At 51.4% G+C, this 13,985-nt stretch overlaps 1 protein-coding gene across 4 annotated transcripts in view; it reads right to left on the bottom strand.

The window, feature by feature from the left end:
• Window positions 1-13,075, bottom strand: part of CPEB1 (cytoplasmic polyadenylation element binding protein 1) — a 48,031-nt gene extending 34,956 nt beyond the window's left edge. For 3 of the 4 annotated variants that reach the window (XM_054387822.1, XM_054387820.1, XM_054387821.1), the window contains exons 1-2: window positions 13,061-13,075; window positions 7,430-7,607 (exon numbers count right to left, since the gene is read on the bottom strand). In XM_054387822.1, the coding sequence (XP_054243797.1) occupies window positions 7,430-7,607; window positions 13,061-13,075 (193 nt within the window). Of the gene's footprint in view, window positions 1-7,429; window positions 7,608-13,060 lie in introns of those variants that run through there. The other variant, XM_054387824.1, reaches the window with a different exon arrangement.
• Between the last annotated feature and the right edge of the window lie 910 nt (window positions 13,076-13,985).

The following is a 13,985-nucleotide window of genomic DNA, read 5'->3' on the forward strand; positions in this document are numbered from 1 at the left end:
CAGAGAAACAAGATGCAGGAGCATCTTAGGATCACAAATGGGAGGGCAGCTCCCAGCAGCAGCATGGTTTTGCCTCTGACACTTCTGCTTCTAAAGGCTGAGAATCTGCATCCCTGAAAATTAAGCTTGAGTATGTTTTGCACACAAGACAAATAAACTTCAAGTGAAAGTTTTTAGAGGATGAGCCAATTGTATTCCTAAAGCACACCAGGGCTTAGCAAAGCTCTTTTAACTAGCAAGTTTATGCCCAACAAGAGGTTTTTCTGACACAAAGCTAAGCACCTTCCCTGCAATCTGAAACATTCCTCAAGTGGAGACACTGGCTGCTGCACAGCCAGATGGAGGAGACTGCCCTACCACAGGCACTTGAACAGCTGAAGAGCTATTAAAGAAACTCAGGATGAGGGCACTGCAACTTGCTGCTCTACCTACCTCTTCCCAGAAGATTCCAACTCCAGCACTGTAGGACAGAGCACTGCACACCAGGGAGCACACTGAATCTTCAGCACCAGCCAGGCTGCACTCTGCAGTGGCTACAACAGCTCTAGGCCAAGCCCCTACTCTCTGCAGAGGAACACTGTGATCTGCTTCCAATCTGCAGGCCTGGTGGAGAAGCCCTTACCAAAGCAACCTTCCAGTAGAGAAAAGCATTGTGGTCACACCAGCAAAGACCTGCTAATGGGACATTTGAAAGGTCAAACCCAACTCTGTTGGGGCACAGGTGTTGAATTTCATACAACAGGATGTATCTGACAAACAGCTCTGACTTGGGGCAGCACCTCAGCTGCCAGCTCCAGGTGAGCTTTTGCCCATGGCCATGCACTGCCTCAGGCTGCTTCAACTCACACCAGTGGTGCTACATTTGGGGTCCCTACACCTCACAACATTGTTGTCCTTTAATCTAAGACCCCACACATCAGCACCATCTGGTTTCCTCGTGGCTGCAGCCCAACTTGGCTGCAGTCAAAAGCAAGCAGGAAACCAATTCAGTCAGCCAGTGTGAGTTTGCATTTGTCCTTCAGCTTTCCTTAAATAAAGCAGACACCGAGAATCATTAGGACCTGATGGGCCACAACAAACAGCCTTTACACTGCCCTTGCCACCTGAAACCACTCCCATCCTCAAGAAGTCATTTAAGCACCCACCTGTCAGCTTATAGCAAGGTAATAGCTGCTTTGTCTCCCTTAAACGAGCAGAGCTTAATGAAAGGGAAATCCTAGAATCACAGAATGGGTTAGGCTGGAAGGGACCTTAAAGCTCATCCAGTTCCAACTCCCCTGCCGTGGGCAGGGACACATCCCACCAGCCCAGGCTGCTCAAGGCCTCATCCAGCCTGGCCTTCAACACTAACAGGGAGGAGGGAGCCTCCCTGGGCAACCTGTTCCAGAGTCTCCCCGCCCTCACTGCCAAGAATTGCTTCCTTGTCTCCAGTCTCAACCTCCCCTCTCCCACCTCAAAGCCATTGTCCCTCATCCTGGCACTTCCAGCCCTTGTCAAAAGTGCCCCCCCAGCTTTCCTGTAGCCTTCAGGTACTGGAAGGCTGCTCTGAGGTCTCCCCAGAGCCTTAGAATCATAGAATCAGTCAGGGTTGGAAGGCACCATAAAGATCATCCAGTTCCAACACCCCTGCCATGGGCAGGGACACCTCACACTAGATGAGGCTGGCCTTACACACCTCCAGGGATGGGGCCTCAACCACCTCCCTGGACAACCCATTCCAGGCTCTCACCACTCTCATGGGGAAGAACTTCTTCCTCAAATCCAGTCTGAATCTCCCCACTTCCAGCTTTATTCCATTCCCCCTAGTCCTATCACTACCTGATAGCCTAAAAAGTCCCTCCCCAGCTTTCTTCTAGGACCCCTTCAGATACTGGAAGGACACAATAAGGCCTTCTCTTCTCCAGACTGAAGAGCCCCAACCCTCCCAGCCTGTCCCCACAGGGGAAGTGCTCCAGCCCTCTGGATCCCCTTTGTAGTACTCTGGACCCACTCCAGCAGCTTAATGTGCTTATGCTGCCAGGACATCTAGGCTACCTACAGTCCTCCAAACCCCTTTGGCATCACCCTGGGTTGAAGCCAGACAGTTCAATCAGATTGGAAATACACAGGGAAAGGTTGAGAAGGGAGCCTTGCTCACTGTTCCTCTTAATTACACTGGAAGTTGTGCTGATAGAATGGGATGACTTCAAAAGATGCTTTAGGGTGGTTGCTGGGGTTTTAAGCTCGGTCTGGGAGCAGCACCTTCCACCCAGCAATATCCAGCTTTAAAACCTGACAAACAAACCACTTGCTACCTTAAGAAGCTGACTCACATTTCCTCAACAGTGAGGAACATGCAGATCAGCTTTAAACATGGGAGAGGAGAACCACACTCCCAGTGGAGCAGTTGCTCAAGGACAGGCTAGCAAGAGCAGAGCTGGTGGGAGATGTCAACTCCTGCCTGTCAAGGCCACTTTCTCTCCCATCTCCACCACACACCACTAGAAGTTACTGCCTGCACCACACAGCCTCACTGAGGAAGGTTTGCCTTTCATCAGAGTACTGAACCAGTCTGAAGCACCACAAGATCCTGTCCACTGAAGCAACCAGATAGGCTCTATGCTGACAGTCCTCATCACTGCTGCACTGTGCCTGTTGGTTTGAGCTGGCAAGCTGAGGCCAGGGCTTGGGGAACTCCTGGAGCACATACTTGTGAACCACCATAGTGTGGTGGAAGGTTAGCTGGGCTTGACAACTCAGTTGCCTTGTCAGAATGATCTGAGTGCACCAAGGATTATCATTAACTGCAAAGCTACCTTTAAAAGATGTGTCCAGTTCTGGGCTCCCCAGTTCAAGAGATAGGAAACTACTACAGAGGGTACAGTAAAGGCTACAAAGCTTCTGAGGGGCCTGGAGCACCTCCATGAGGAGCAAAGGCTGAGAGCCCTGGGGCTGTTGAACCTGGAGAACAGCCCCAGAGGGGATCTGAGCAATGCTCAGCAAAAGCTAAAGGGTGGGGGACAAGAGGATGGGGCCTGACTCTTTCAAGTGGTGTCCAGCAACAGGACAAGGTACAAACCAGAACCAAGGAGGCTCCACCTGAACACAAGGAGCTTCTTTGCTGTAAGGATGCCAGAGACCTGCAGCAGGCTGCCCAGGGAAGTTATGGAGTCTCCTCTGGAAAAACTCCAAACCCACCTGGACATTGTGATCCTGGAAAACCTGTTGTGGGTGCCCCTGCTTCAGCAATGGGGTTGGACTGGATGATCTCCAGAGGTCCCACACCATGCTGCGATTCTGTGATTTAATGTTAGGTATGACAAGCTAAGTCTCCAGTGGCGATGCCTCCTGCCACATAGCCCTGCCAAGATCTGGATAACTCAGCCCCAGGAGTGCTGACCAAACTTGTTCCCTCACATTGCTCAGGCTGCCGCTGGACTGACCTCTTCCCAGCACCTTCTTGCTGCACATTTCATTACCACCCAGTAAGGTAGCTCCACACGTGTTTCCCTGATAGCATTAATGAAAGGTCATGAACTTCTGCCATCCCTTCTCCACCATGTGTAATCCTCTTAATGCTGAAAAGTCCAATCCAGGATAAATTTAGTTTGACCTAAGGAAGACAACCAAAAGGTTGTCTTGAGGGACCATGAACAGATTAAAGTACAAGTATTTCCCCTGCTGGAACAAAAAAATCTTCCCCAAGCTCTGCCACTCAAAGCATCTAAGTTGTAAGAAGAGAGTCCTTTCACCAGTCAGAGCTCCTACACTCAAGGTGGAGCTCCAGAGTCAAAGGCTGGAAAGGAAACTCATGAAGGGCAAGTATAAGATCATGCACCTGGGGAGGGAAACCCACTTGCAGCAGGACAGGTGACCTGCTGGCAAGCAGCTCCACAGAGGAGGACCTTGGAGTGTTGGTGGTCAAGTTGCCCATGAGCCAGCAATGTGCTCTTGTGGCCAAGTAGGCAAATGGTGTCCTGTGGTGCATTAAGAGCGTGGCCAATAGGTCAAGGGAGGCTCTTCTCCCCCTCTGCTCCAGTGAGGCCATACCTGGAGTATTTGGCCCAGTTCAAGAGAGACAAGGAACTATTGGTGAGAGCACAGTGGCAGTTATAAAGATGCTGAGATGGAGCATCTCTGAGCAGGAAGGCTGAGGGACCTGGGTCTGTTTAACCTGGAAAAGAGCAGCCTGAGAGGGGATCTTCTCAGTGCTGATCAATAGTTTGGGGGCAAGCAGATGAGGCTAGACTGTTCAGTGGTGCCCAGTGACAGGACAAGGAGCAATGGGCACAAACTGGAACCCAGGAGGTTTCATCTGAACAAGAGGAGAAACAACTTTGGTGTGAGGGTGCTGGAGGCTTGGAGCAGGCTGCCCAGGGGGGTTGTGAAGTCTCATTCTCTGGAGAGATTCCAAACCCCTGAACACTGTGATCTGGGGCAACATGCTTTGGGTGACCCTGCTTTAGGAGGGGAAGTTGGACTAGGTCTCTGGAGGCCCCTTCCAAGCCCCTAACTATCGTGGGATTCCATGAATTCCATAGGCATGATTTAAACTCAAGCAGTGATGCCACACAAGTCTCTACTCTGATGGTTGCTTATCCAGAAGCCAGGCTCAGGGAAGACAGAACCCTGATCCCACAGAGCCTCATCTTGTCCACTCAAAGCAGCAGCAGCCAGCTCTGACAGCCTGCTCCAGGCTCTAAAGCACCTGCCTGGCACAGGGGGCAATTTGCTGTGTTGGATTCTGAATTTTAGTCATCAGCTGCTCAGCTTTAGAGCCACTGGGAATGAATTTCTGCAAGAGACAGGGTCCAAGCAGATCATGGCTATCCCAACTCATTCTTGTTGACAGCACCAACTGCCTACTATCAGGTGATAGAACAAGAGGAATTGGCCTGAAATTGTGCCAGGGGAGGTTTAGGTTGAAGATTAGGAAAAATTTCTTTGTTGCAAGAGTGGTCAGGAATTGGAACAGGCTGCCCAGGGAGGTGGAGGAGTCCCCATCCCTGGAGGTGTTCAAGAAGCCTGTGGACATAACATGTGGTGATATGGTTTGCTGGCCACAGTGGTCTTAGGTTGCAGGGTGGCTCGATCTTAAATGTCTCTTCCAATCAAAACAATTCTCTGATTCTGTACCTATTCCATGGAGAAGATGGTGATTAGCAACACACCACACAAAAGTAGCTTGTGCGCTTTTCCAACCCAGAGACAAGGAAGCTTGCAGAGCTGTAGTACTCAGGCTCTTGGTAACCAGCAAGAGGTTCCCACCTGCCACTAAGGAAACAGCTGCAATCAGATTGACAACTCTGAGCTGCCCAAGCACTGGCAGCTGCTGACTCATCCACATCCTTACACTGCTCACTGCTGGCCTGGCTGGGTAGCTCAGGTTCTGCTGCAATCAGTCTCCAGAAAGAAATCACACATTTCCTCCAGCCTACTCAGTCAGGGCACCCAAGGTGCACCCACCTTCTCACCTTGCTCAGCAGCACCCAGCATGCTCTGGGAAGTGAGCAAGCCTCTCTTCTCCTGCCACCACAAGCACTTCTGCCACTGTACAAGGGATGTGATACAAGCCCAAAGCCTCCTGTCAGGTTAAGCAGAACTGAGCAAGGCTCCCATGCTGGTGCCCAAGCTTGAGCAGCTGTGCCAGCACCTGCTTGTGAGACTGGCCTCAGCTACTGTATTAGGAACAAGAAAAGCTGCTTAGGATGTCCCAAAAAGCACAACTTTGATTGCACTACAGAAATAATGTTTACTAGAGGAAGCCTCCCTGTTTTACACGCATTGTCCTTGTCTTACAAGAGGTACTCAACAGCAGCCTGAGACAACAGCAACTGAAATTCACCCCATTTCCAACCCAGGCACCACCTATCAGCTGCTCCACAGTGGGCAGACTCTGCCCCAGACATCCACACACACCCCAGAGTGAGCAGAAATTCACATGCAGCAGGTCAGTAGCAGGTCCATTTCACTGCCAGGTGAACAGTCCAGGTCAGTAGCAGGTCCATTTCATTGCCAGGTGAACACCCCCATCCCTGGGAAGAGCTTTAACACTCTAGAAGACAGTACTACAAACTAAAACTGATGTGCCACCTCCAAGCATAGACCTAAAACCAGAAGTAACCCCCATCTTCAGGATGAATCTGCTCTGGACACAGTTCCTTTATCAGCTAGGTTACCTTTGTCAGGCAAGCTGAAACTCCACTAGGAATGACTCCCATTCCAAATGGTCAATGAAATACAAAAGGACTAGAGATAAGATTAAACAAGGCAGCCAGAAACAACATTCACAAACTCACTGTGAAAGGAGATAAAGGCAAACACTGAGTTTCACTTCTCCATTATGCTCCCAGTACATCAAGATCAGATACAACAGTGAGTACCACCATGTCGAGGGACCAGAAACTAAGATCTAAACAAGCCCAGCACAGCAGCAAATCTCTACAACTGCACCACTGACCTGGAGGAGTTAACATTCACTGTGCAGCTACTCGGGAGCAGCCCTGTTACTGGTTTTGGAGCCGCACCTCCAAGCAAAGGATTCACAGGATTTGCTTCCTCGGGCATGTCTGCCATGCCAGCACAGGATCACATGGCTGGCTCAGCCCCTGGCCCATGGCACTAAAGCCTTTCACATACCCGGCAGATTAAGCTGCACTGGAAGTCATCCGGTAGCAGTCTAAAAGTGGCACTGCATGAGCACCACACAGACCCACAGGATGCTCCCACACCCACCCACAGCTTTATTTCACACCCTTCTGATCAAACTCCACCAGCTTATCTACAGGCACAAGATCACCCTGTCTCCAAGACAGCTTCTCTGCCTACAGCAGTCTGCAAGGTCACCAGCTGGGCAAGCTTTATTCCCCCTTTTTTTTAACCAGAGGGTCAGTTTGTTTCCAATAACAGCCAAAGTGTTTATTGATCCTACAAATCAGGGGCTGAAGAAACAACACTTAGGTACTTTCAAGCACCTAAATCCTTGGAATGAGCAGCTTTGCACAAGAGTGCGCTGGCAGAAGGGAAGGAATCCCAAGCAGGTTTGTTTATTGGCAGGTCTCACCTCCTACAAGGGGACAAAAGCACATCCTTTGCTCACAAGATTGGATCCAACACTTTGCCTCGGCACAGAGCCTCCAGAACCCCTAAGGGAGTCTGCTGGAACCATTTACACCAGGGGATGGCAGGTCAGGCAGTGAGTACTCCATTAGCCCCATAGCAGCTTGAGAGAGCACAACCATGCTTGCCCTGGCACCTCCACACGGCTACGATTGTCCATTGGGGGCACACAAATGAAGCCCCCAGTACCAAACCAGCATTAATTCTGACTTCCAGGCACACACCAGCAGCCACACCACCAACAATTACCACTGCAAGTGTGCTAGGTCCCACAAGGAGATTCTTCCCAAATCTTCAAGCTCATCCCAAATTCAGTCAAAAAAGAAGTTACCTGGCAGGATGTCCCGTTTGCTTTTGGTGGCAGGTGTGGTGCAGACCCCACTGAAGTCCAAGGAGTTGTCCAACATCGCGTTTATTCGACGGAATATGTCTGCATTGCTGCAAGTGGAAAGCGCAGGGGCATCCGGGCTGTCCCAGCAGTCTTTTATGCTCCTCCCAGGATCTTCTTTCTGCTAAGAAAGAACAAGGTGTTGGTGTCAAACAGGCCAGTTCTCACCACTCAGCTTTCAATACAGTGTGGAAAGGCTGGACTGCCTCCAACACTCACATTAAGCTCTAGCTCCAGACCTCTGCAACACTCAAACAATTCTTGGCACTAAAGAAACAGTTAAGCAAAGCAGGGCAGTGATTTGTCAGCATGGCACATCACATCAGGGCTGCCCCAGTCAAACAGTGCACCACAGCTGGGATGCTCTTCACACTACCAGCCACAGCACCCAAGCTAGCTTGGTTGCTAACACGAGCTCCCTGATGTTCTCCAGCCCATCACATCACTACAGCAGGTAACTGATTCAGAGGCAGGCATCCTCTCCCCAGAATCACCCTCCTGACACAGGGGGCCAAGGGAGATGTTCATGTGCAACCATGGTGGCTCCTTTTGCATGTGACAGGAGAGTGTGGCTCACTATCACCCATGTTTAGGAGCTCTGAACAACTTGGGTCAGGCCAAGCCAGTTGCCATGCAATAGCTTCAGAAGACAGGCTTGCAGGGAAAATGTGGCTTCCCAGCTAATCTAACAGCCCCAAGTCCTGTGGTCTCCCTTGGAAAGGCAAAGAAACAAACCATGACCTTCCCTTTACATAGCAGCAACTGACCACAAAGGAAAGTTACCCCAAACCAGCTCTTCAACCCTGCAGCAAGGTTTTGGGCTCATCCTAAACAATCGGAGCTCTTGTAAAGCTCCTTCTGCATGAAAAAGCAAATCCCTCCTGCTTCCCAGTGATGGTCCAGACAACCAGCAAGAACAGAGGCTTCACCCAGATCCACTTGCAAGCCACATTCACATCCACATTTGTTCAATGCAGCTGCACAATAACTGAGTCTCTGCCGGTCTAGAAGCCACCAAACTTAGTCCCTGAGAAGCATTTTTGAGCCAAGGGCAGGGTCTGCCCACCACCCAAGAGCCACTGCAGCAGAACTCTGCTCCTAAACACGCTGAGCACACGGTATCACTGTCAATTAAGAGCCATATGAAGAGCTGGAAGGCACAACCTTACCAGCTTCAGCCTCCCAAGCAGAATCCTTGCCATTAAACAAATTGAGTTAGAGCCAAACTCGAAAGAAGTGAATTGCAGCAAGGCTGGCCAACAAGCCCCTGCTACGGTGAAGCACACAGAAGCCAATAGCTCTAAATTGGGCCATTTGTACTTGTCAAGGAGATATCTCATACACCCACCCCTTGGATACACTCCTGCAAGGCTATGGGGCCTGATTTTCCCCCTCCCCAATTCCCTTCCTGCTTTGCCCAAAACCATCCCTTACTGACCTTTCCAGCGTTCAGCCCGTGGCAGAAGACAGGTCTAAACCCAGTTTCATACGGACAGAAACTTTAGCCCAGCCGGGGATTGGCATTTCTCCCTCCAGCCCCGTCGTTAGGAGCAGTTTTACTGCCATAAGGTATGATCTGATAGTTTTCTCCACACGCAACAGCTTCCCCCACCCACCATTTAGCTCCAAAGCAAAGGAGACCCTGAACTGTCAACTTCCATAATGGCTTCAGGCAGGCGCTGAACAAAGGACTCTGAATGCAGCCTGTTTAAGGCTATTAACATCCATTCCACACTGCGGGCTAGGGGCTCAGCCCACCACCCTCCTCCCCGGACAAGGTTTTGGGATTCTGCAAGAGCATTTAACAAGGCAGGAATAAACCTGGTAGCAACGAAAGCAAACTTCAGGAGGTGAGTTAAGAGGCAGAGCAAGCCTTAAGCCAGCTTAGAACAAGCTGCTGAGGAATACCGAAGCTCAACTTCAAGACTGGCCAGTCAAGACAAGCAGTCTGCCTTGGCACAAATGTGAACCACCAGGTTCTCCTCCTGTTACAGCTCAAGAGCCACTTAAGAGGCAAAGCTTGTCCCCAGGAGCTTGTGCTGCAAAGACAAAAATAAACCCAAGTGGCAAACCTAACACCTGACCCATTCCTGTTCATTTAGCATCTGATGTTTCCCACAGCTGGCAGCATTTGGTCCTGCTACCAACAGGAACCAAAACCAGCAACAGCGCAGCCAAGCACTGCCACAGAAATGAAAGCTAGGAGCTCTGTATGTGGAAGAGCAATCAAGGATACCCTAGAGGCAATACAAGCATCCCAAACAAAGTTGTCATCCATCCCATGGTAGAAGGTTTGCATGTCCATAAAGCTCACTCCAGGCCCCTCACAGACACTCCTTTGAGGTAAGCTCTTCAGGACTTCAAAGCATCCAGGGCCCAAACCATCCAGCAGCCTGGACGGGCTGGTGGAAAGAGGTTGCAAGCATGTGGCTGGAGAACACACCCACATCCTTCAGTCAGAGCTAACAGCAAAATACCACACCTGGAGCATCCCCCAGAACCTGCTCCACTCTCATGTCTCCAAGACAAGAATGCTCTTCAGCCCAGCTACGATTAGCTTTCAACACACCATCCTGAAGGATTTTGCAATAGTTAAGCACATAATGTCCATCCAGGCTTTCTCAGAAGTCCTCTGCACAGTAGCAACAACAGCTATAGCCCAAGCTGGGAGCTGGCATTCCCCTCTGCTGTCACAGAGGCACCAGTCCAGAAGCACTGGTGGGCCCTCCCCCTCCACCCACAGGTCCCAGAAGCATGTGAAACACTGGAATATAACCAGTAACCCAACACCAGCTGTTCTCAGACAGGCCTGCTGGCTACCAGGCAGCTATCCTAACCCAGAGGAAGGGACACTGTTTCACTGGTGCAGCCACTGGACAAATAAGTGAAAACAGAAGCATGAACCAGCTGACAGCCATCAGGAGTCAAACAGCTTCCTCATGCCTGGGGAGACACCCAGTGTCCTTTTAAGAGCTGAGAGTTTCTAGGGATGTTCCTCAATCAGAAACAAATGAAAGGCAGTTCAGTTCCCTGCAGACAATTTAGAGGCTTCAGGTTAAATCATTGTGGTAGATCTGGAACACAAACCCAAGGCACAGCAAGGTCATTCTCAGCCAAGAGTGCAGTCCATCATACCCTTGCTCAGCTAAGCCCTTAGCCACAAATCCATGTCCAAACATGAAGACATTCCCAAGATGCTCAAGGAGGGCACTGTCAGGCTTCAGACCAGTCTGTCACTTCAAACAAAACACAGAGGAAGAAAAGGAGTGCCAGAGCCAATCTGAAACAGGCAGGAGGAGTTTCCACACCCTTGGAGTATCAATCACTGCACCTTACCACCACAGCAGAAAGCTTGTTCACTGCCTCTATATCCAGTTGTCAGGTCTTGAGTTCCCATCTCACCAGTCCCAGAGCAGCCCCAGGGCTGCAGCTTGTGGTCTACCTGCACAAAGTCCTGGTCCACAGACACACACAACCTGCATCAGCTCAGCTGGTGGAACAAGATACACTTGTGCTGCAAAACCCACCAAGGATGTCCAAGGTAAGCAGCAGTGATGGTAATTCCACAGCCCCAAGGCTAACACCTGTGCAGGTAATGAAATCCCAGGGCTAGGCAGAACCTGCAGCAATGTAACTGCTGGCACAGGGCTAGGCTACCCTAATCCTTAGGGAAGTCATTAAACACAGCTCAACCGGCATGACCAAGTTGTGAGGTAGCTCCTGGGGACACTCTGGAGCAGACAAAGCTCATCCACCTCAACTACAATTCAGCCTTTGCTTTTTACACCTTGTGCAGAAACCCCACTGAGGCAGCACCCTGTAAGCACCCAGAGGGGTTCTCAGTGCTGCAACTACAGCCAAGATGGTCTTGAATCCTAAGACAGAGTTTAAGATGATGTTAAACGGTGCAAGTCTCTACATAGACCCATGATGGCTCCATACTTTGGTCAAAGGCAGGTCTAAAAGTCTTGTTTTCACTAGTATGGTTTGCAGCACTGCTGTAAATGTTCCTGCCAAGCAACAAACTCACATCCCCAGCTCATCCCCAGACAGGGCTGGGCTAGGCTAGGCTGCATCAGCTCTCATCACCAGTAAGGTTGAGCTCACGCGGCTCTCCAAAGGTTTACTGGGCAGAGAGGATCTTGGACACACCTATCTGGAATCAAGACAGGGAGGGATTTAGATGGTATTACTTTACAGGGGAGTGCTGACTTCAGAGCAACACCAATTTTGTCAGAACACCTGTTTTTGAAGAGGTTTCTCTCTTGAAAGCACCTACTTTTTGATATTTGGGTGAAGAACAAGAGGCTTTGAAACTATTATTGAAGGGGCTTTGGAAGCAAGCAACATCCCATCTGCCTGTTTCAGGACATTATCAAAACAGAACGAGGTTTTAATTGGTTTATTGGAGACTGCTCCAGTTGAGGTAAACAACAGCAAAGTGATGGGATGGTGAAGCTGCTCACCAAACGGCTCCAGCTGGAGCCCCTCACTAATGACCCAACTGCCAGTATCAGACAGGCAGCCCCAACAGGCATTAATTGGGTTCAGTTGAGGAATATTGAAGGGTAAATAAAAAACCCAACTTGTTAAAAGAACTTGTTTTCCAGATTCATCTCTTGCCTTTGCCCATACAGGGTTGTTAAGGACCAAGCATCTTGAGCCACCACCACCAAGAGTCAGGCTTGTTCTGTAGAGCTTGAAGCCATGGAATCATTTTGGTTATGAAAAAACCCTCAAGATCGAGTCTGACCATGCTCGACCTCTCCCAAGGCTGGCGCTAAACTATGTCCCCCCAGCACCACACCTCTGCATCTCTTAAATACCTCCAGGGATGGGGATTGAACCATGCACATCCCTAGGGAGCCTGTTCCAGTGTCTGAGAACCCTTCCCGTCATGAAGTTTTTCTATTATCCTACCTAAACCTCTCCTGGTGCAAGGTGAAGCCATTTCCTCCTGCGTTATCATTTGTTAATAGGGGGACGAGACCAACCCCCACCTGGGTCCCAGCCTCAGGGAGCCGCAAAGAGAAGGTCTCCCTCAGCTTCCTTTTCTCCATGCTAAACGTCCCCAGTCCCCTCGGCGGCTCCGTACCACACCCCAGCTCCAGCCATTCACCAGCTTCACTGCCCTTCTCTGGACCTACTCCAGCACCTTGCAGGGAGGACTCCCAAGCTGAACCCAGCAGGCAGCCAATTCCACCAGCACAAAGCAAAGCTCAGTTCCACCCCCCGCCCCCCTCTTCAGTAACCTGAGATGAGAGCAACCACAGCCACTGCTCGTTCCTTGGACGGGGATCACTGAGTTTCCTTCGACAAAACTCCCTCAGAACCTCCTCAGCAGCAGAGACCGGTTTTGACGGGGTCCCTGACCGGGGGTTGGGGGAAGCCCCGGCCAGACCCCCACCCCGGGCCGAGCCCGGTGAGCGCTGAGGGCAGGGAGAAAAGGCGGGAAAGCCTCCCGCGCCGCCACCGCCCCCCTCCCCGACGTGTGAAACCACGTGACGGGGCAGCCTTAAAGGAGCCGCTCCGCTTCCTGCCCTCTTCCCCCCCAGCACCTCCACCCTCCCTCACCGGCGGAAAGGCCATGGGCGGCACTGCGGGGTGGACGGATCCCGGCAAAAGAGGGAAGCGACGGCAGCAGGGAAATCCCTGCCCGCCCCGCCGGCTTTTATGGGCTGGGAGTTGCGTGTGGTGGGGGGGAGGGGGGGGAACGGGGAGGGGGGGGGACACTCGCGGCACTGAGCGGAGGGGCCCTTGCGCGTGCGCACACCGCTCGGCGGCCCCCTCCTCCCTTACCCCTCCCTGCTCCCGGCGTGCCCCGCGCGGTGGTTGCGCTCTTGCCGCCCAGTCTTTCTCCTGCTTTGCTCCTCTCACGACGCTCGGCAGCCCCTGTGGCGTCATAGGGGCACAGAAGAGTTTCGATTGGGAGAGGTCGGTACGGCCGTCCCGTCCAGCCGTCATCTAACTCGGCCAGGTCTGGTGCTAAACCGTGTGCCTCAGCCTTACTCTTCTGTGTCTTTTTCATTGGATATTTGGAAAATTTTATTTTCCTGCAAGAGTGGTCAGGCACTGGAACAGGCTGCCCGGGGTGGGGTGGTGTCACCGTGCCCAGAGGTGTTCAGGAAGCAGGTGGCCGTGGCCCTTCAGGACATGTTTTAATGGCCACGGCAGTGCTGGGTTGACAGTTGGACTCCAGGATCTTGGAGGTGTTTTCCAACCAAAGTGATTCTATGATTCTATGATTTTTGGCACCTCCAGGGATGTGCCTTGCCTGGGCAGGCTCTTCCAGGCTTTGAGAACCCCTCAGTGAAGAATTTTCTTCTAACGTGCAACTTAAGCTGTCCCTGGCACAACCTGGGCTTCCACCCCCCACACACACCCTGGGAATGCATTGGTGCTGGTAGCTCTTCACACCCACACCTTGGGGGGTTTGCTGTGCCTCGTGTGAGGGAAATGGAACCTCGGTGGGACCCCTCCCCTCGAGGTGAGTAGGATC

This window comes from Indicator indicator, chromosome 16 (genome assembly GCF_027791375.1).
Source record: "Indicator indicator isolate 239-I01 chromosome 16, UM_Iind_1.1, whole genome shotgun sequence".
In the NCBI taxonomy this organism is placed as follows: domain Eukaryota; kingdom Metazoa; phylum Chordata; class Aves; order Piciformes; family Indicatoridae; genus Indicator; species Indicator indicator.